We start from the raw sequence: 20,513 nt of genomic DNA on the forward strand, positions 1-20,513 counted from the left end.
GAGCAAACAGCACAAAAGCTGGAATAATATTTGAGGCAAACACATACACATAGACATGCGCACACACATACATATAGATGTACATACATAGAAAGGACATTTATGGCAACACCTTCTAATCAAGCAAAGAGCTTAAAATAAAGTAAAGTAAAGCAAAGAATGAAATAATAGATATTATGAAATTTCAAACACACCCTACGCTGAGAGCTGGCGCACAAGGGCTGAGCGTGTGTGAGTGTGCACAAATACATACATGCTCGCTAGACAAGGAAGTCGGCCCTTTTGGGGTAGAGAAGCTCTAAGAGGGGGAAAAAAAATATATTACACACATAACTGTCAACCGGGCGAATGGTTGGGTGGTTGCTTGTCTAACAGCCCCCAAACACAGCCCCGCCCACTTTGGTGCGTGTTTGTTAATGAAATGTTTGCCTTTCGCATTTAGTTACGCTACGTTAGACACTTTTGCTTATTAGTATAAAGCGCAGCTTAAACGTTGAAAGCAAAGCGCAAGACAAAGAAAGCAACAGACAGTGAGAGAGTGAGAGGGAGAGAGACAGGCACCGCCTAGACCAGTCAAGATAAGGCCAACAGCAACAAAAGCGTCCTTGTCTTATTATTAGAAGACAAGTCAAAGAATTGTCGCTGTGCAGTCGTTGTCGCATTTACCTCATCTACAATTTCAGGCGCTGTCAGCATACAGCACACAGCCACTGTCAGGGTTCAAGGTTATAAATGTCGTGCGCATGTGTGTGTGTGTGTGACATAGACGACTACCTACGACTGCGCTGGCAAGTTTTTTGGGCAATTAAAAAATTAAATTGTGCATATGTCACGTAGGAATTGGGCATCCTTTCAGACAGGCTAAATGGCAATGGCAACGGCAAGGGCAACGTCGTCGACTTCTAGCCATTTTAGGTTTAATTGGATTTTGAGCGCTGCGCTGCGAGACGAGCTCTAACAACAATAATGCTTAATTAAGCGCGCACACACACATAGCTAAATAGTTGTAAAATGTTGTAAAAGTTTTATAGAGCATTTCATGCGCCCAATTTGAGCTTTGGGCTTATTTAATTGAAATGCGTTTTAAAGGAATCTTAAGCAACAAATTAGTTTTGTTCTAAGGATTTATAAATTTTTAATTTTTACATCATTAAATTTGCATTTTTTAATATATAAAACCTAAATATTTTTTTAAAACTAAAATTATTGTTTGAATTAAGTATAAAAATCTTTTAAAATTAAAAGAAAAATAAAATAAATTAATAAAAAATAAAACATGTACAAATGTATAGATGAATTTATTATATTTTTAAATGATAAGTTAGATTTATATATTTTTATTTTTTATTTTAATTTTATTTTATTTTATTTATTTTTTTTTTTTGTTCAGTTTTCAAAGGATTCTTCTAATTTATTTAAGCTAAAAATGATTTTAGCTCAAAAAGAATATGGGCATATATATGTGTATAAATATGTATATTAAGTCACATTTAAAAAAATTATAATATTCTTAAGGCTTGTTAAGATATATAGTTAGATTTATTATTTTGTTAATATTTGTATGTTTTATTCAATTTAAAAATAAAATTTAATTAGAAAGCTAAATTATAAATAATTCATAGGTTTTCTTTTCTATTTTAAGCCAAAGATCTATTATTTATTTGATATATATCTTTAATGTTTAATAATCTCACTCTGTGATTCGAAGTGCCAAATGGCGAATTCCCAACATTTGTGTCCAACGCCCACGCCCACGCCCACACCCGTGCCCACTTCTGCTTCTTCCTCTGTAATAACATTTCAGTGTGGCAGGGAAATGCCACAGAAGTGTTTGCATAGCGTCAAAGTAAAATATTTTATCGACACGCACATTCAAACGGAATATCCGCAAAACCCTGCGCCGTCTGACTTTAGCCAGAGACTTGATTCGCATGTTTAACAACAAGCAGTTGGGGCAAGAAAACACAATGTATATATATATATGCAATATATTTATATGTATGTGTATGGTTGGCAGCATAGGTATATTGTGTTTTATCTTTAGATTTAACCTTTGTGCGACAAAAGCTTTTAATATGCAAATGACTAAATGAGCGGCGGCACAGTCGAGTTGTTTAAGGAGCTCCAACTGCTGTCTGGCCCCCCCCCGGCTTCCCTGTGCCCCTGCTCCTCATTCTCTCGTTCCTCTTCTGCGCTCTTTCTCCTGCTCTTGCTCTTTCGTTTGGTTTTTGGTATGCGAAATGTGCCTCGGTCAATTGGTACATTTGCACATTTCATTAACGCGGTCAGCTCAACATGACCTGCCCCTTGGCTGCCGCTCGCTCCGCAGCCTTAAGGCACAACTACTACTATTACTCACTCCACTAAACTCTTAACTAGCTGACGCAGCGGGAAAAGTCCTTGCTTTGATGTTGTTGCTGCTGCCCCAACTTTACCAATGGGCTATATGGCAGAGTCTGATGTGTGTGTGTGTTCGTGTGTCTGTGTGTGTGGGTGTTGCATACTTCAACACACTTATTCATGCACATTTGCATATCATTATGTGTATTTGGGCCAAGCCAAGGCAGCAGCAGCAGCAGCAGCAGGAGCAGGAGCAGGAGCAGGAGCAGGAGCAGGAGCAGGAGCAGCTCCAGACTAATACGCCTTCACTTCCAACTCATAGGTTCTGTCTCTCTCTCTCACATTTTGTCTCTCTCCTTTACTCATAAAACGTAGATTTAAGATTATGAGCTGGCTGAGTTTTGTGGCTAGCCGCTAAAAACATGTTTGGTATGTCAGTTAGTAAATCTCTGTGTGTGTGTTTGTGTTTCGTTTTGGCCAAGTTAGCTGGCAGTCGGGCAGGTGTCGGGCCATTAACTTGGCATTCCAGCTGCTTTGACTTTAGTTGACTTAAAGTCTTGGCTGCCTGTGACGAATTGTTCATTAAATCTCAGCATAATAAAAGAAAGCAAAAATAAAAGAAATTTGAATAAAAAATACCTAGATTTTTCATTTCGTTTTCTGTATGAAAAGAAATGAAAACGCGCTAATGCCAAAGAATGTCCGCCATAATTGCTTTTATTATTATTATTATTATAATTAACTGGCATTTCTTTTGTTTATTTGATTATTAATAAAAACAAAGTTTCATTACTTGCTGCCCGAGTTCTATATAAATTTGAGCAATATTTGCTATTTTTTGCAGTATTAAAGTTTGCGGCTGGCATACTAATAACAAGGCTGTTGCCATTCCATTGCTGATGTGCCACATTTGCCACAATTGTTGTCAGCTGAAGCTATTTCAATGCCACACCACACACACACACACACACATACAGACGCACAGAATTTATATGGCTGAGCCGACTTAAAAGGCCGCAACAATCGGTGGCAGCTGCTGCCAGTCGAGAGGATGCTTAGCTCAGCATAACATAGCGAATTGCTGTTGCCAACGTTCGTATATATGTATATACGAGTGTATATATACACACATATATGTATATATATTTTAACTACATACACGTATATATTGTGCATATAAAGTTCAATAGCGAACGCCTCTGCGCCTGATCTTTGCCTCTCTGGCAGTTGGCAGCTGGCAGCTGTGAGCGTTGATATGATGAGCGATTTTAACACGTTGTGCGTTGGCATTTTTAAAGCAAAATATTGCAATATTCAACCTACTTTTATATGGCCAACAACAACAACAACGACAACAATGACAGCATTGTTGCTGCCATAGAGCCAAGTTATGACATTTGCCCATTGCGGCTTATGGCAGCAGCTAAAACGAAATGGCACAGCCTGTGGGTTAAGCAAATCAACTGAGCTGGGTTAAAGCCCACTCACTTCCTGATGACAGCTGGGGCATACACTTTGTTTTAAGCACCACTATTATGTACTATATCGCAGCTGATTGAAAGAGAGAATTAAAGAGAGCTTTGCAATGAAATATAGACAATATTTCATATATATGTATGTATAAAAATATATGATATACATATATTAATGAAAAATATTTTAAATGCTATACATCAAAATATTTTATATGAATATTTAAATAAATATATATTTTATTATATAAATATAAAATATTCTGTATGATAATATATATAATAAATCATATTTTATATAAAAAAAAAATATGATAATATATATACTAAATCAAATATTATATAAAAAGAAAAATAAATAAAAACAAAAATTGCAGGATAGAATTGCTTGTTATTGAATGATATGGGAATTGATTATATGTGTTATGGTATAGCTGTTATATTGCTATTAGTACTTAGTACTTAGAACTAGAGTTTTTCTAGCAAAAAATGTTGTGAATTTCATAGATTTTCAAATATTCCTTTGATGATACTGATGAGAAAATACAATTTATGTATTAAATTTTATTATTTTATTTATTTTTATAATTTAAAATTTTTTATTTTATTTCCTTAAGGAAGAAATTCTAGTTTAGTAATAACTAGTTTAGTTCAAATATTTAAATAATAAAATGAGAAAATTCTACATTAGTATATTTTTGTATTAAAATGATGAGATATATTAAAATTTTTGAGTGTCAGACAAAATTACAAATAAAATTATAAAATACGTGAAAGAGATTATTATTTTTTTTTTATATTCTTTTTATTAAAATAATTTTCATATGACTATAACATAATATGGTATAATATTGTTTAAAATAATAAATAAATAATATAAAATAAATAAAATAAAATAAATTCACTAGCTTAGGCCATATCAGGTGAACTTAAAACAAATATTTCGCCTATTTTCTACCTTTCTTAATGCGAGTTCAATGTTATATATGCATACATAAATGTGTTGGTACATATGTAAATATATTCTAGTTGCAAATTAAATACACTAATAATACTCAAATAATGATATACAAGTATATGGACACATATTTGCAGATATTTCATGTTGCCACACTTTGTTAGAGTATTTCGAATAATAATCAAACATAAATGCTTATATTTCATTGTGATGTGTGGCAGTTGTTGTTGTGCTGCGCTTAGCCAAGAGCAACATAAGCAACTGGCAATGACATTTGACAGGCACACAAACAAACAGCCGCACACACACACACAGAGGCATATTCACTCACACTTATGCTTTGTGTACACTCACTCAAATAAGTATACACATACATATACATATATATATATATATATATTGATAAGAGCGTGTTTACATTTACACTGGGGAACCACCGAAAGCGAAAACGAAAACGAGGCATATGAAATGTTATTTATACGAAACGAAACGAAAAAAAAGCTGCAGAGATAACAAGTTATATTATTTTGCTGTTGTTGTTGTTGTTGCGTGTGTGAGTGTGAGAGTGTATTTAAGTTTCTTTCTCTCTCTCTCCTTCTCTTTTTGTGTGGATTTTTGTTGTCTGTCCTGGGGGAGCATTGCGTTTGGCTTGTTGAAATTTCATGTGCGCTGATTTGCAGCGCGCTGAAACGAATGGCAATGGAACACGCGCGTGCACAACGGGGCGTATGCTTCATATTTACAGCGCCGCACAGACAATCATTTTTAATTTATTTGCAAGCCACACAACACTGGGCGTGGAATCCTTTTAAAATCTGCCACGCACAACAAACGAAATGTAATTTAAATTTAATTAGCTCAGCACGAGTCGAACTGTGGCAGGGATGCGCTTTAATAGCACTGGCCAGAGCAATAATTCTTGAAAAAAAAAAAAAACAAACAATCACTGCAGCAGCAACAGCAGCAGAAGAAGAAGAAGTGAAAGAGAGTAAAACTGCAGCGTCGACTTTTTCAAGAAATAATTACAATAATTTATATTTATCAGCGGGTCGCATGTAAACCTTCATTTATGTGCAGTCAACAAGGGCACACATATATCAGAGATACATATATAAATGTATATACATACATATCTGTATATCCATCTCGCTTTTGTCAGTGATGCTGCGCTCTTTTTTTCAGCGTAATTGGATCAGCATTAGCTGAGCTGGCGCAGGCAGCTTCCTTTCATGAAAAAAAAAAAACAGGAAATGATATAGTCAAGAGGTCACAGCACTAATACGACCAACTAGCCGGCTTAGAGAGACAGAGAGATAGAGAGAGAGAAAGGGATACAAACAGACACAGCGGGCAAGACAATGCGCATGAAAGAAAGAGATGGACAGAGAGAGATAGAGTAAGAAGTGGTATAAGTAAGATGCATAGAGACTGAGTCCATAAAGCGGCATTCACATGAGACAGCGGCTAACGAGGTCAATTGTAAGTTATTTCCTCTACACAACAACCAGCAGCTGAGCAGAGAAGCAGCCAAAGCAACAACAACAACAACAACAACAACAACAAAAGTCACAAAGAAACAAGAGTGAAAAAAAGTGAATGACGACATGTATATAGAAATTTGTGAAAGCAGACCAGGAAATAGCCCAGCATGAATATCATTATAGCTAAAGTGCGTTAAAGGTTTTTACGCCGGCCAAGTTAAACAAGAAAGAATATGCGTGTAGCAGAGTGTAGTTATGCCGTAGACCTAACAACTCATTGTTATAGCAGACGGTTGGGGCAGAGTTTGGCAAGAGGCAGAGTAATGCAGCTGGAATAAAAGAGAAGAAGAAACAGAGCAGAAAAAGTTCTAAAAATGTATGTAAATGTAAATTATTTATAATGAAAGCTGAATCGAACATAAAGTTATCGAATTAAAAATATATATTTGTCAAGATTTTAAATTTTTTATAATGAAAGCTGAATTAAACAAAGAGTTATCGATTTAGTTTTTAAATTAAATTAAAAAATTAAAAATATATGTTTGTCAAGATCTCAAATTTTATGTTTATCTAACTGGAGTTCAATTCAAGCAAATAGCATTCAAATATTATCCATAAATTATCTAGTCTTATGTGCCTCAAGACTCAACTTTTCTCTATCCATTAAAGGCATATTTTATCCATTGCTAAGTTATGCAATTGAATGCATTCAGCGTAGACTCCATGTGGCGTAAGGCTCTTATTGCATCTCATTAGGGATCTGCGGCTGCAGCTGGCGTCTATCGCATATCTGATATTCATGCAGCGCTTTAATTTATGCACAATATTTTACACTTTTGCATGTGCAACGAGAAATGCATTTCAAATGCCATCACAGAAAATGCAATTTAAATGTGGAAAACACACACACACTGAATAAAAAGAAAAGGGAAAAGCGATGAGAGAAAAGTGAAATTGTGTCACCTAATTTTACAATAGCTCTCAGCTATGCATCATTGCACATCGAGAGAGTGTGACAGTGAGAGAGAGAGCGAGAGAGAAGCAAACAATTACGCATACGCCAGGTATGCCGGTTAGCTGAAAAAATGCGCGCTTAGCAATTTCTATACATATATAAATATATATAAAAGTCTATATATATATGGGTCTTTGTTTTGTTGTCATCTAAAGTGAATTTCAGTGAATGCTCTCGCTCGCTCTCTCTCTCTCTCTCTCTCTCTGTCTATCTCTGTCTATCCCTATCAGCTGCACTTCTCCCATTTGTGATGCGCGCAGACAGCGAGACAATTGTATGCATATTTCATAATTCATAAGTTTCTGGGATCAAAAAATATGAATATTCAGCAAATGACAGTGCACAAAAGAAATAAATGAATGAAAGCGGAGGGCATACGAAAGTAAAAAATAAAATAAAATAAAATAAAATGCAGCAACAACAAGCCCGAGCGACTTGACGTTGCCTGCCTCGATGCCACGCACCACGTTCACAGCTCGTTTGCAGACTGTCAGCTTTAATATCACCCAATTCGCACAGCTAGCGCTCTACTTCTGTCTCTCTCTATCTCATATGAGATAAAAAACTTGTCCCTTATGTCGTGTTATTTGATTTGATTCTTTAAAGTTTCGATTGCATAAATTTGGGTCAATGTATGTGCTGTTTTATTGTGTTCACTGTTGTATTCCCTGCCCACTTTTGTTCGGTTATTGTTGCACAACCGTAGTTGTTGCTGTTGCGGGCTCTACTTATGCCTTGTTTTGTCTGACGACGACAAACAAACGACAGGCAACAATGCAGAGACAAAAGTACAACACACAGATCCGCATTGGGGACCTGAAGGACATACGTGCTTTGTATGACTCAATAGTGTGGCTTGAACATACACACACACACACACACACACTCACACTCACACTTATGCACACTCAACACACACGCACAGCAAATAACCAAAAAACTTTTATTTTATGCAAAATAGTTATGTGTTTTTCGATGCTCTCTCTACAATTGTTTCGGCTGTTGCACGTTTTACCTTTTCATTCCTTTTACTCTGTTTGCTATATCTTTTTTTTTTTTTTTTTTTTTTTTTTTTTTTGTGTGTTTTCGAGCGTATTTACCTTGTATTGATTTTTGGCATTTTTAGGTCGCACAAAGGGAGGCTGCACAGTAGCTAAGAGCAGCTCCCACACACATGCACACTCGCACACACATTTAATGAAGCCGTTCTGTGGCCAGATTTATGGACAAAGACTCAAACATGGCTTAAACAATCGCTGCATCAAACAAAATGCCAATTTTTTTGCTACTGCTGAGTTTTACAGCTTATCGAGTGAATGCCAGGTCTGACAAATCCAGTTGAGGTCCATGTAAAAAGGTTTTACTGTGGCAATTGCAATTGTGATTATTTGCTGGCTGATTTAAAATTAAACAAAAATTATATGAAAGGCTTTATTTGACGAATTTAGTTCAGAAAAACTAGCTGAAGTTAAAGTGTCTTTATAGCTATTATAGAATTATATATAATAGAGCAAAAAGCTGCTCTTGTGCTTCAAAATGAACAAAAAGAAAAAAAAAAATAATAATATTTAAAAAAAAAAAAAATAGAATTATATTATAATATAATATTATAAGACCTTATATAAGAAAACTAACAATAATATAAAATAATAATATTACAGGCTTCATTTTAAGAATTTCAAATGATCTAAGATAGAGAGTAAGAGAGAGATAGAGAGAGAGAGAGAGAGAGAGAGAGAGAGAGAGAGAGAGAGAGAGACAAAGAGAAAGAAAGAGAGAGAGAGGGAGTTATATCCACGTAGGCATTTTAAATGATCTGAGAGAGAGAGAGAGAGAGAGTTATACCTAAGTAGGCAGGCCATAAGACTTTACTTCCTTTTAACGCATATAATGTTGCTAATATATGTTATTCATATATTATTATATTTTTCTTTTATTATTATATTTTAATATATCTTTGGCTATGGCTCAGTCAGGTAATTGTGTAGTTGGTCTGCTTTTTAAGCGCTGCCACTTAAAAGAAATTCAATATGCGCAACACATTTTGCTGGAAACCTGGTCAACACCTCTGAACTTTCAGACAATTTTGCATAAAACTGATGCAACAGCAGCAGCAACAGCAGCCACAAGAATAAAATCAACTTTTCTATAGCCCTGGCAGCAGAGTTCATTCGGTCAGTTCAGAGGTTGGGAGCTCAGTATCTCCCTCTCCACCTCTCTCTCTCTCTCTCACACTCTGGCTATAGCTGCTACACAGATTTCGCATTTTTGTTACTTTATTATAAAAGTGGGCTTATTTGTCTGCTGTGTTTGCTTGGTCTGGCTCGTTTGCTTGGCCCTAGCTGCTCCTGCATCCCTCGTCCTTCGGCCTTTTATTCTTTCAGTTGCTGTTAACCTCATTGTATGTAAGCTAGACTCAAGTTTATTCCCATGCTTTGTCAGTTTCTTGTTTTCAGCTTATTGATTGTTATCTCATCTCGTTGCTGCTGCTGCAAATAAAAATCATTGTTGAGCTCTTTGACTTTTGGCTTCTGCTCTTTGTTGTCCTGCTCAATTTCCGTGTATTCTAAATGTGCATGCAAATTGGGCTTTGTTAAGACAAACTAAATATATTTTATTGAATTTTCAGTAATTTGCTAAATAACATTTACAACAGATTGATTCTTTCTATGTATAGCCCATTCCACTTCATCAGAAACTACTCTAATATTGTATTGTATTGGCTGTCACATCAAAGAGCTAATCTCTACAGCAGATGGCGCCACTTGCAGATTTCATTTGATAGTCTTTCTGTTTTGTTTCGAGTCACTGCACTTAATACCCAACTGCACTTTGACATTTTAATCGAATTTGATTATTCCATTGGCTATTTCATAACTGCATTCTCCACATTTATAGCAGTGTTTTCGCTACTTCTCTTTTACCTTCTTCTTCTTCTTCATCTGTCTGTGATAGTTAAATTTGATTTTAATTCAGTTTTTGTGTTTTTCATATTGCAGACAAATTTCATTTCGGTGGCATTTGCAAAATGTTCAATCCCAGCCAATTGCAGTTGTTATGGCTCTTGTTTTGCCAAATTGAATTTTGATCGAATTTAAAATGCAATACAACAAACATGCATTTGCTATGAACGTACAATGTTCGTTTTGTGGTTAGTTTCGGCCAGCTGCTCGGCTTTAATGCCTTTGCAGCTTTAATTGCATATGAAAAGCAATTTCTATCCAGGAGACTGGTTTAGTAATTCCGTTTTATTAAATCTTCTTAAAGGTAAATTCCAACTATTTGGAAATGAAATTTTCTTTACCTTTAACAATTGTCGAGAGCTCGGTTGAATTGCAATATTTGAATGTCTTAGAGGCGCTTAAGAGCTTTAGCTATTGGAATGGAATGACGCAATTCTAATATTGTTTTATTTATGTTTAATTTGCTCGCTCCTATGCTGATGGAAGGGTGAGACGAATGAGTTCGGTTCAACTTCGAGCTGGTTCACTGAGTAGCTATTTAGAGCGTCGACCTTCGGCATCGACTGCTCCCACGGCTCCTCCTCGGCTTCCGCTGCTACTCTGAAGCTCAGAGATGAGTGAAGTTGAGTGAATCCAGCCTTTGCCTTCTATATGCTTACCCAATGCCATACAATTGTTTCTCATAGCTCTACACATTGATAGATTTTTGACAGCTGATTTACATATATATATTTCTCGGCATTCATTAGGCATTACTGGAAACATTTAGAGACTGGTACTTAGTGCTGGGTTAATTGCAGCCACAACACACGCAACACACAGACTCTGTCTCGCTCACTCCAGCTGCCCCTCTCTCGCTCTTTGTGTTTTCGACTCTCTGTTCAGTGATTTTTTAAATGCAACCGCAAAAGCAGCTCAAAAAGTCAAAAACATTTCTGAGGCCCATTTAATTGAGGGAGAATATAAGTAGGTATTTAAATGGGGCAGCATTTTAAAGCGGCTTAAATACAATAAAAATGTATATATAAATGTATATATGTATGCGTGTATTTATGCATATAGCCGCTACTCATTAAAAATTAGTTGATAACCCTTTGGACTTGACGTAGTATATGCGAAAAAGCTCAAGAATATATGTATATGTATATATATATATGCGACGGAACCATCTGGCAACCCTACAGGGCTGCCCATATTCGACGGACCCATGTCAATTTTTTTTTTTTTAATTTTTCATGTTGACAGTAATAATTTGTTTCAAGTAAAGCTCATGACATTACTTTTTGTATAGAATATCTCTCAAAGAGGCCTGAATGGCCCGTCTTTGACAAAAAATATAGGGTTGCCAGATGGGTTTAGCAAATATGCACAACACTGTATTTACATATAAACCCATTCATTCATTCAATCCATATATACATATATTATAATTGATATTTATATTTTTCTGCTTATCTAAAATATTACTTTATAGATTTAGTTGTATATTCATTTTAGACATTCGTACTTATCAGTTCCATTATTCAATAATTATAATTATTTAATCAATATCTCTCGATAAGCTCTAAGAAGTCGGAAAATGATTGCTCGATTCGCACCAGTCCGGCGTAGGCCAAATTGTTGAAGGCTGAGATTAGTTGCTGTTCGCTTTGTTGCGCTGATGCGCTCAGTTGGCGTATCTTGGGATTTGTTATATATGCAAATAGCTGTATTTCCCTGTTAAACTGTTGCGCGGCCTTCTCAATTATGATGGCATACTTGCCATTTGTGTACTGAGTCATGCGCGCTTTGCCCTCCTCTTCGCTCAGCTCGGCAAATCCAATGATGGCCTTCAGATCATCCAAAGTCTCTTCGATAGCGGACTCGCCCAACGTGGGCAGCCGAAGTTTTGCCGATGTTCGTTGTATAAATTCTTCTAAGTTACGCCTTTCGCGGGCACTCACAGCGTTTGCAGCAATCATGGATTCGGCTATTTCTCTGATGCTCCGCAACGACTGCTGGATCAATACGAGTTTCGTCTGCTTTGCCGACTGTTTAATGTCAGCAATCAGTGCCACATCGTTAGGGGTCAGACCGCTGGCAAGGCTCTAAGACAGGCGAAGCTCATGTTTATTTTCTCGATGCTCACGATATTCTAACGATGGCTTACCACAGTGGCCAAAGCAAGTATCAAAATTATTCCGCTCTGCATCATTAAATGCTTTTGATTCAACTGAAATGAAACGGGAATTATTTGCAATCTATAAATGTTGCTATAAAGCTTATCAGCATTAAGGCACTATTAGGTAGATGCGCTGTGTGCATGTTTGTATATATATATTGCATAATCAGTATGTGCGATTTGTTTGCCCAGCATGCAATACTGTTTATAGGGTATATAGTTTGTATTAAAAATTAATAAACTTTTTGATGATGATTTATGATTTCTGCTCATCGAATTTGAACGTGAATATTGAATAAAATGAAGGTACATGCCGTTTTAGCAAAATAAAAACATACAACTACAGGGTATTAATATTTAAATAAATGTGGTATCAATATTTAAATAAAATATACAAATTTTTAGAACAAATGGGTTATAATATGGAATTGTTTATGAAACTTGCAGAATAAAATTTAATGCTAGCAAAACTTAAAAAACAATCTATTCTGTTCTCCCATTTTCAATGGGTTCAGGGTATAAAAAACTGAAACGAGATCTTAATATTTGATAAGGTTCAGCTTATTAATTGTATATCATTCAAAATACTCTGTAAATATATATGTATACTTCAGTATGTATACAACAGGGAATATGAGTATGAAAGTAGGTATACTTCAGAATAGTTCAGTTTATATGTACATATACTTGCTGGATATTAGGTATACGTATTTCAGTATACTTCGATATACATGTACGTATATTTAAGGGGTATTAGGGATGCTATGCAATTAATAAAGTATAAGCATATTAAATATGTATATATTTTTATATAAATGCAATATTTGTCTATTTTCCAACATTAAATAGGAATTTTACATTAATCTTCTGATTATTCATTTGCTATTGAAGCAGACATGAATTGACATGAATTTCTCTTCTGACTGCAGCAGCGCATTTCAAGACAAATCCATTAAAAACCGCACAAGCCACAAATACAAGCATATAAACCAGATATACATGCATATGGATATAAGCATATATGTATATGTAATGTGTTACACACACAAACACACACACACATAGTTAAGAATGATTTCAATGTATATTTAATGAGAGTACAACGTTGCGTTTTCCCAGCGGTCTTCATAAATATTTTCGCCACTAATGAGCCCGACGATTAATCGCAAAGTATCACACATACATTTACAAAGTGTAAGAGAGAAAGGGTGAGAGTGTGTGTGAGAGAGAGGGAGAGAGAGGGAGAGAGAGAGAGAGATGTACGCAAAGACGGCGAGACTCTTTCATGTGGGCGTCTGGTGACGTGTAATTGTCAACGAAAAATATTTTGACATGAAGTCAACGAATTCCATAAGGGAACAAATACATACACACACACACACACACACACACAGGCACATGTACCTACAGAGTGAGAGAGCGAGAGAGAGAGAGAGGCGTGGCATTGGCTTGCGTCATGGTAAATTATATGTGCATGTATATGTAGCTGTGTATGCGTGTGTGTGTGTGTGTGTGTGTATTTATGCTAATTGGAGGGCCCAAGACGCTGCGGCAATTACATAAGCGAAGCCACAACAGCAATCGCAATGGTCATACTTAAATATCAATTAAAATGTTTCAATGTTTTTTTTTTCTGTACTTTTTTGTTCTTCTTTCTTTTTTCGTCTCTAATCGCGTCACAGTACGGCTAAAAGCCGTTAGATTGTGTGCATGTTAGTATGTGGCAAATGCATTCGGAATAAAAGTTGTCTGTGCTGAAAAGTTGCACAAAACTATTGTCACAGCAGCAGCAGAAGCAGCAGCAGCAGCAGAAGCAGCAGCAGGAGCAGCAGGAGCAGCAGCAGCAGCAGCAGCGGCCAATTCCATTAAAGTTTTGCATTTCAAATTGCATCAACAATGCGTCTGGGCGAAGCCTGTTGCCGAGGGGCGTGGCACACTAGAGAATATCAGGCGATAAGCGAGTGCAGCGAAACAGCTTTGCGAGTGCAAGCAGATGAACTGAGAGTGGGTGTGCGTGTGTGTGTGTGTGTGCGTGTATATAATTTAGGTTAGTTTAACCCCACTACGAAATAGCTTAGCAAACTTTCACTTTTAGCTAAAGAACATTAAATATTTATGCCGTCGAGTTCGACTCGGTTTGTATTTTCATTTTAATTGAGTTTCGTTAATTCAACTAAGAGTAATTAAATATTGCTTTTCATTAGCCAAATTGCAAACTACAGTTATTTCATTTGATTTTCAGATTCTACATATTATTCGACAATATTTTCGGCTTGGATTTTCGTTAGTCATAACAATTTATTTATAGCTCTAATAAATAGTGCTTGAAATGCTATTGCGGTGGGGTTTGTTGGTTCCTGACGCACTTTAACAATTATAGGGTTAATTCATGCGAAAAGGTTAAGTAGAGAAAGAGAGTGTGAGAGAGAGAAATGCTGAGCCTGAGTTGATTTGCTGTCTTCTCCTCCATTTTTTTTTGTTGTTGTCTGTTTTTGCAACCAGAGCTGCAGGCAAAGCCAAAGCCAAAGCCAAAGCCAATGGCAGAGCTCAGGCAAACGTAGCAAAGACTAGCTAGCTGGCTAGCTGGCTGTGAAATGGTTAGGGCTGGCATGGAGCCAATCAAGGCATTCAAAGAGAGCATATTTAAATAGCTTTTAACATGCACGAGCTGTCGAGCTCTGCTCCAGCTCAGACTCTGACTGTGTTTCTCTGTGTGTGTGTGTGTGTGGCTGTCGGTGCTGCTGTAGTTAAGTGAAGGCCAAGCAAAGGCGACACAAAAATGCAACCAAAAAACGAGAATTCAACTCTTGTACCTGAGCAACATTTTTCAAAGTGCCTCAGTCGGGTGGAGGGCTAGGGGGAGCTGGGCAGCCCGCTCTTAAAGTCGTTTGGTAATGCAGTCAACGTGATGCATCTTTGCCTTTGATGCATTGGCATTTTACAGCCAGAGTTGCGGCGCCATCCCTAAAATTGCAGTCTAATGGCTGGCTACACACAAAACAAAAAAAAACAAAAAAAAAAAAATGAAAGGCAGAAATTGCAGGCAAAGTTCATTTTGAGACTCTGGACGCATCGAATCAAATGCCAATGAGCTAATGGGCTTTCATCGATCTTTAGGCAGGCCATTCATGATTTCTAATCTCTGTCAATTTGCGAGCTGCAGCAGAAAGAGCTGAACGGGGTTTTATTCAGCTCGTCTACTCCTTGGCATTGATTTTTATATAAAAATTGTTCTGTAATTATTATTTTTGATTTTTATCATAAAAATCATTTATAATAATCAAAAATTATTTTTTTCCAAAAAATTGCAAATAAAAATTTATCCTTTTTTTGAATTTTCCGTAAAAAAATAACCTATGTGTGTTTTTCCCTCTCTTCTTGGGGCTTCCTAAAGGCCTCAATTTTTTTAAATTCATAACTCTTATTTGCGGTCCCTGCTTGAAACGATCAATGTTTATCAATCCTTCTGCAGATGTTGCACACGGTTTACACTGGGGCGTTTTTAGCTCAATGACAGATGTGTCTACACCACTGTACCAACATTTCTAAGCAAAACACTAACACACTCACACACACACACGCACACGCGTTTCGCCCTTAAACGCATATTTATTGTACAACGCGGCGTATTCGCAATAAATTCTCACAAAATTTCGACGCATTGTGGCAATAAAATGACATTTTTTCATATTTACACACATAAAGTCAATGCCAAAAACGCAGCCGTGAAGCACCAGTACAGTTGGGCGGTAGAGCAGAGGGCAGAGTAGAGCTCTTGTTTTTTTTTTTACATTTTTTTATGGCCTTTGCTTTCACATGATGTGAAATATTTTCAAGACAGACATTTTTATTTGTATATGAAGATATATGTATCTATATACGGGGGACCAAAAATACTGCCAGATATGAAAGCTAAAGTGCGATAATAAAGTAAAAGATACCAAAGAGTTGATGAATATCTAATGCTCTAAGAAGACAACAAAACAAATACTGATAAGATTTTATCTTTTTAAGAAATGCAATAGATCTTAAGGGCTGGCATTAAATACTTTTAATACGTTACAAGTTGAATTTCAAATTAGATATGCCCCAATTGCGAGGTATATAGAGAACAAACCAAATATAACTGTGCCAGTTTGCCGCATTTGACATTTGACAAAATTGTTCAGTAAATATATAAATATAAATGTTACAGATCCGTGATATATATATTACTATATATATATTTATTTTATAAGCAATCTATTACAATTATCTAAATTGGCTGATAATTAATTTAAAATATTTGATTTGGGCATACGCACAATGAAACAATTAGTATGAATACAGCTGCTGCTGCTAATGGGGTTTATATATAGATATTTTATAGCTATTTGCGTGTGTTTATCTTTTAATTATTGTCATTTGTTGTCACGCACAGTTGTTCACAGTATTGCGTTATCTAGCACTCAATGTTTGCTTATCATGTGCCACCTGTTATCTGTGATCTGTAGTCTTCACTTTGATAGCCATCGATTCATGCATTGCATATCGTAAATGTTATTAAATGCATTAAATAACGCATATTACTCATTGATTTTGTTGCTATCACAATTGGAATTAAATTGGGCAAAGCTTTGCCAGATAATATAAAATAATTATAAATGGAAGTATATAAAATAAATTATGTAATATAATTGAAATATTAAAGAGTCCATGTGCTCCCTCTAATTTAATTCAAATTTGAGTCAATGACCAAGAGCTATAGACATACAGACATTTATTGTGTACTCTCTATAGGTAATAGGAGTAAAAAAAAAAAAAAAATAATAATAATACTAATAAAATAAATATATTTAGTATATAAAAGCATAAATATGTATATATTAAATGAAATATCAAGTAATAATTATACAATAAAAAAAAAAATATATTTAAAAAAAAAGTTAATATATTTATTGTATATACAAAAGAAGAATATATATAAAATTAAATACAAATTAAGATTACTTCATAAAAATTTAAATAAAATTAGTATTTTAGATTTTGTTATTTGACTAAATTTTTTATTTTATTATTTAATTCAATGTATTTTGTTTTGTTATATACTTTGTTCTGCTTAATATAATATATTATATAATATTGATATAATGATGTTCAACATTTATTTACTTTCTAGTACAGTAAAAATAACAACGCTAAATAATAAAGCTCTCTGTACGCTGCTTTTTTATATCAGCCAAAAATACTAAATAAAACTGCACAAATTTGTATAAAGTGCCACCCTTGATTCTATATATCTGCGGCATCTCGATTCGATTAACATTCAAAAAAAAAAAACGTCTTCCTGATCTCCTATTACATATTTAATAATAGACAAAACTTTGAGCCAACTTTTCCACTCATTGCGATAATTTCTCTTGGACTTTGTCTAAATAAAAAATACTAAAAACTTGATGCTAAGCTATTGGAATTATTTCTATTGCCTAGTTAAATAATAGTAATAACATAATTAATATTTTTTTTTTAAGTATTATTTTATTTTATTTTATTTTTTGAAATCCACTTTTATTAAGGCCTCACTTTATTTTATTTTTCAATTTAAGCTTAACTTTTTGGTTTATTTGCTAGGCGATTTTCGCATAAAATCTTTTGGTGGCCATTGGCAGCACTAAATGGGCGTGGCTCAAAGGGTATTTCACAGGGATCTGCACCGGCATGCAATATGAATAAATAAAAGGCAGGGTGCGCTCGCTTCATATGAATTTACGCGTTTGTAATTACGTAGAAATTAAGCTGGCATCAACATTTAATTGCTAAAAGCCCCAGACGCAACGCTAGCCAGCTACATATATAGGTTTAGATATATATATTAATGTGTATGTGTGTGTGTTTGTGTGTGTGAGTGTGTCTCTGTGGAAGCAGCCACGCATGTTAAAGAGGGAACGAGCATTTAATTAACAAATTTTACGCATTTATTTTCTATTTTCATGTGCGCCAACGACGACGATGCTGCTGACCAAACCAAACCAAAAAAAAAATCCGTGACAACATAATTTGCCTGACCCCACCGCATCTCCACCAAAAATAAAATGGCGGCGACTTTGTGCCAACACCAACACCACCAACAACAACAACAACTAATGCCAACCACATCCACAAACCACAATCGGCACAGTGAAAACGAAGGACATTGATGCCGTCGAGGGCAAATCTGTGTCGCTGCCCTGCCCCATTGCCGAGCCCCTGCATGATGTTTATATGGTCTTATGGTTTCGTGATAATGCGGGCATACCTCTATATAGGTGAGTACTATCCCACACACACTCTCTCTCATGCGCTCTTGCTCTCTTTCTCTTTGTTTCTTGTGTGTGAGTGCCAGCCTCATTTAGCTTATTGTCTGCCTCAGTGTGCGTATGTGTGTGTGTGTGCGTCTGTGTATGTTTATAAGCATTTAATTAAATGCAAACGAGCCTCGAGAGCAGCTGCCTTTTAAATCGTGCGGCCCCGCATCGTACAAAAGTATGCTACAGTAATTTTCTGCTATACCCCTTAACAGGTTCAGGCAATGGGGTATATAGGTTTCTTTGAGACAATATAATAAGCACGTTTATGCTGATAATTAATTTAGCGCCAGTGTAAAAATATTTATTATCAAGCAGAAGGCCTTAGAAACCTTTGCTTAATTTATAATTAATTTAAAATTTAAAGGAAATTAAATAATTGATAAATTAAAGTATAATAGTTAGCATTATAGGTTATAATAATATATATATAATAATAGGTATAATAGGGTATTCAAGCTTCCTGAAAACTATGTGCCATTTCATTCCAGGGTATGGCTCAGTCGAATACTCGAATTTTGTGTAATTTAACTTAAGCTGTTTATTTTTTGCACCTGCTGCCTGGCAGCTGATAAGTGGCCTTTGGTCTCTGGATATGTGATTTAACTTTTGTGCGTATGCCAGTGCACGTGTATGTGTGTGTGTGTGTGTGTGTGTATTTTTGTTGTCACAAGGCTCACAGTAAATTAACTTAATTATATTTACCTAATTTCCTAATTAACCTCAGACGAAAAGCCACAAGAATTATGTGGATAAATGATGTTGAATTTCTTTTATATGGATTCAGGTATTATCGTTAAGCTGTTGCTAAGCTTGCGGTACTTCAAATTCTTGTGGCTATTTGGCATTGTTTTCGTTGCTGTTGCCTGGCTAACAACAAATCAGTTCAGTTCATAAAGAACTCCATACGAAAGTGCCCCGGCAAAGTGCATGGCTCGAGCTGGCCCACTCTCTCGAGCTGCTCTGCTAATTGCATTCACGACATTTTCGCGCCGCGTTGCGCCTTTTGGCTGTCAAATGCAACATTTAAGTGCTATATCTAGCTCTAGGAATACTAAGTGAAGTTCTGACTTGGTAACTAGCAGTGGCACAACTAGCTCAAATAACAGTTAAAAGTTTTTAATATGAGCATAAAGCTGGCAAGGCAGCAATGAAAATAATGAAGGATTTTTAGGTTTGTTTTGTATTTCAAATTAATGGAAATTAAATATAGTTTAATATTTAAGGATATGGATCCATAGTTAAAGATTTGTGTTTTTAATATATAATTTGCAAAATAAAATTTAGAAAATATAATATAAATATATAATTTGTAATATAAAAAAAATATAATATTAATGATGATTCATTGACTGAGAATTGACGTCGCATACAATCAGAAAAGATAATTTTAGTACCATAAAGACATTAAAATTTTCTTTTTTAATGATGTTGTATATGATAAGTTATAGAGAAAAATTGGTCTAAAATTAAAAATAAACAAAGTTGGAGGCGATTTCTCAAAGAGAGATATAATAATAAGAAACATTTAAAATTGCATATCTTTACAATTAGTAGAGAGTGAGAGAGAGAGAGAGAGAGAGAGAGAGAGAGAGAGAGAGAGAGAGAGAGAGAGAGAGAGAGAGAGAGAGAGAGAGGGAGAGAGAGAGAGAGAGAGAGAGAGAGTGAAGTTGAATAATATTCCAACTCATCCCATTATTTGTGCTGTATTGATAATGTATCAAATACGATTTATATATATTTAGATTTCAGTACTAATCACTTATCTCAAATTAATTATTTATATAATTAAATTTTATT

The 20,513-nt window shown here is 35.3% G+C and overlaps 2 protein-coding genes across 2 annotated transcripts in view; one reads left to right on the forward strand and one right to left on the reverse strand.

Moving 5' to 3' along the window:
* Positions 1-20,513, forward strand: part of side-II (sidestep II transmembrane protein) — an 85,803-nt gene that overhangs the window by 29,382 nt on the left and 35,908 nt on the right. The window contains exon 3 of the mRNA XM_089257411.1: positions 18,548-18,674. Coding sequence (XP_089113537.1) covers positions 18,548-18,674 — 127 coding nt within the window. The remainder of the gene's footprint in view (positions 1-18,547; positions 18,675-20,513) is intronic.
* On the reverse strand, positions 11,021-12,441 carry LOC149091667 (uncharacterized). The gene is made up of 2 exons (XM_089258038.1): positions 12,379-12,441; positions 11,021-12,316 (listed from the first exon to the last, which is right to left on the reverse strand). The coding sequence occupies exons 1-2, from the start codon at positions 12,421-12,423 to the stop codon at positions 11,774-11,776; spliced, it is 588 nt and encodes a 195-aa protein (XP_089114164.1). The 5' UTR covers positions 12,424-12,441; the 3' UTR covers positions 11,021-11,773.

The sequence above is a fragment of the Drosophila navojoa genome, chromosome 3 (assembly GCF_054131105.1).
Source record: "Drosophila navojoa isolate 15081-1374.11 chromosome 3, UAZ_NAV_1.0, whole genome shotgun sequence".
In the NCBI taxonomy this organism is placed as follows: domain Eukaryota; kingdom Metazoa; phylum Arthropoda; class Insecta; order Diptera; family Drosophilidae; genus Drosophila; species Drosophila navojoa.

Bases quoted from the DNA above. Each gene is read 5' to 3' on its own strand.
- LOC149091667 (XM_089258038.1), bottom strand. From the start codon at position 12,423: ATGATGCAGAGCGGAATAATTTTGATACTTGCTTTGGCCACTGTG. The intron at 12,317-12,378 runs GTAAGCCATCGT...CGCCTGTCTTAG, and splicing joins TACTTGCTTTGGCCACTGTG to AGCCTTGCCAGCGGTCTGAC.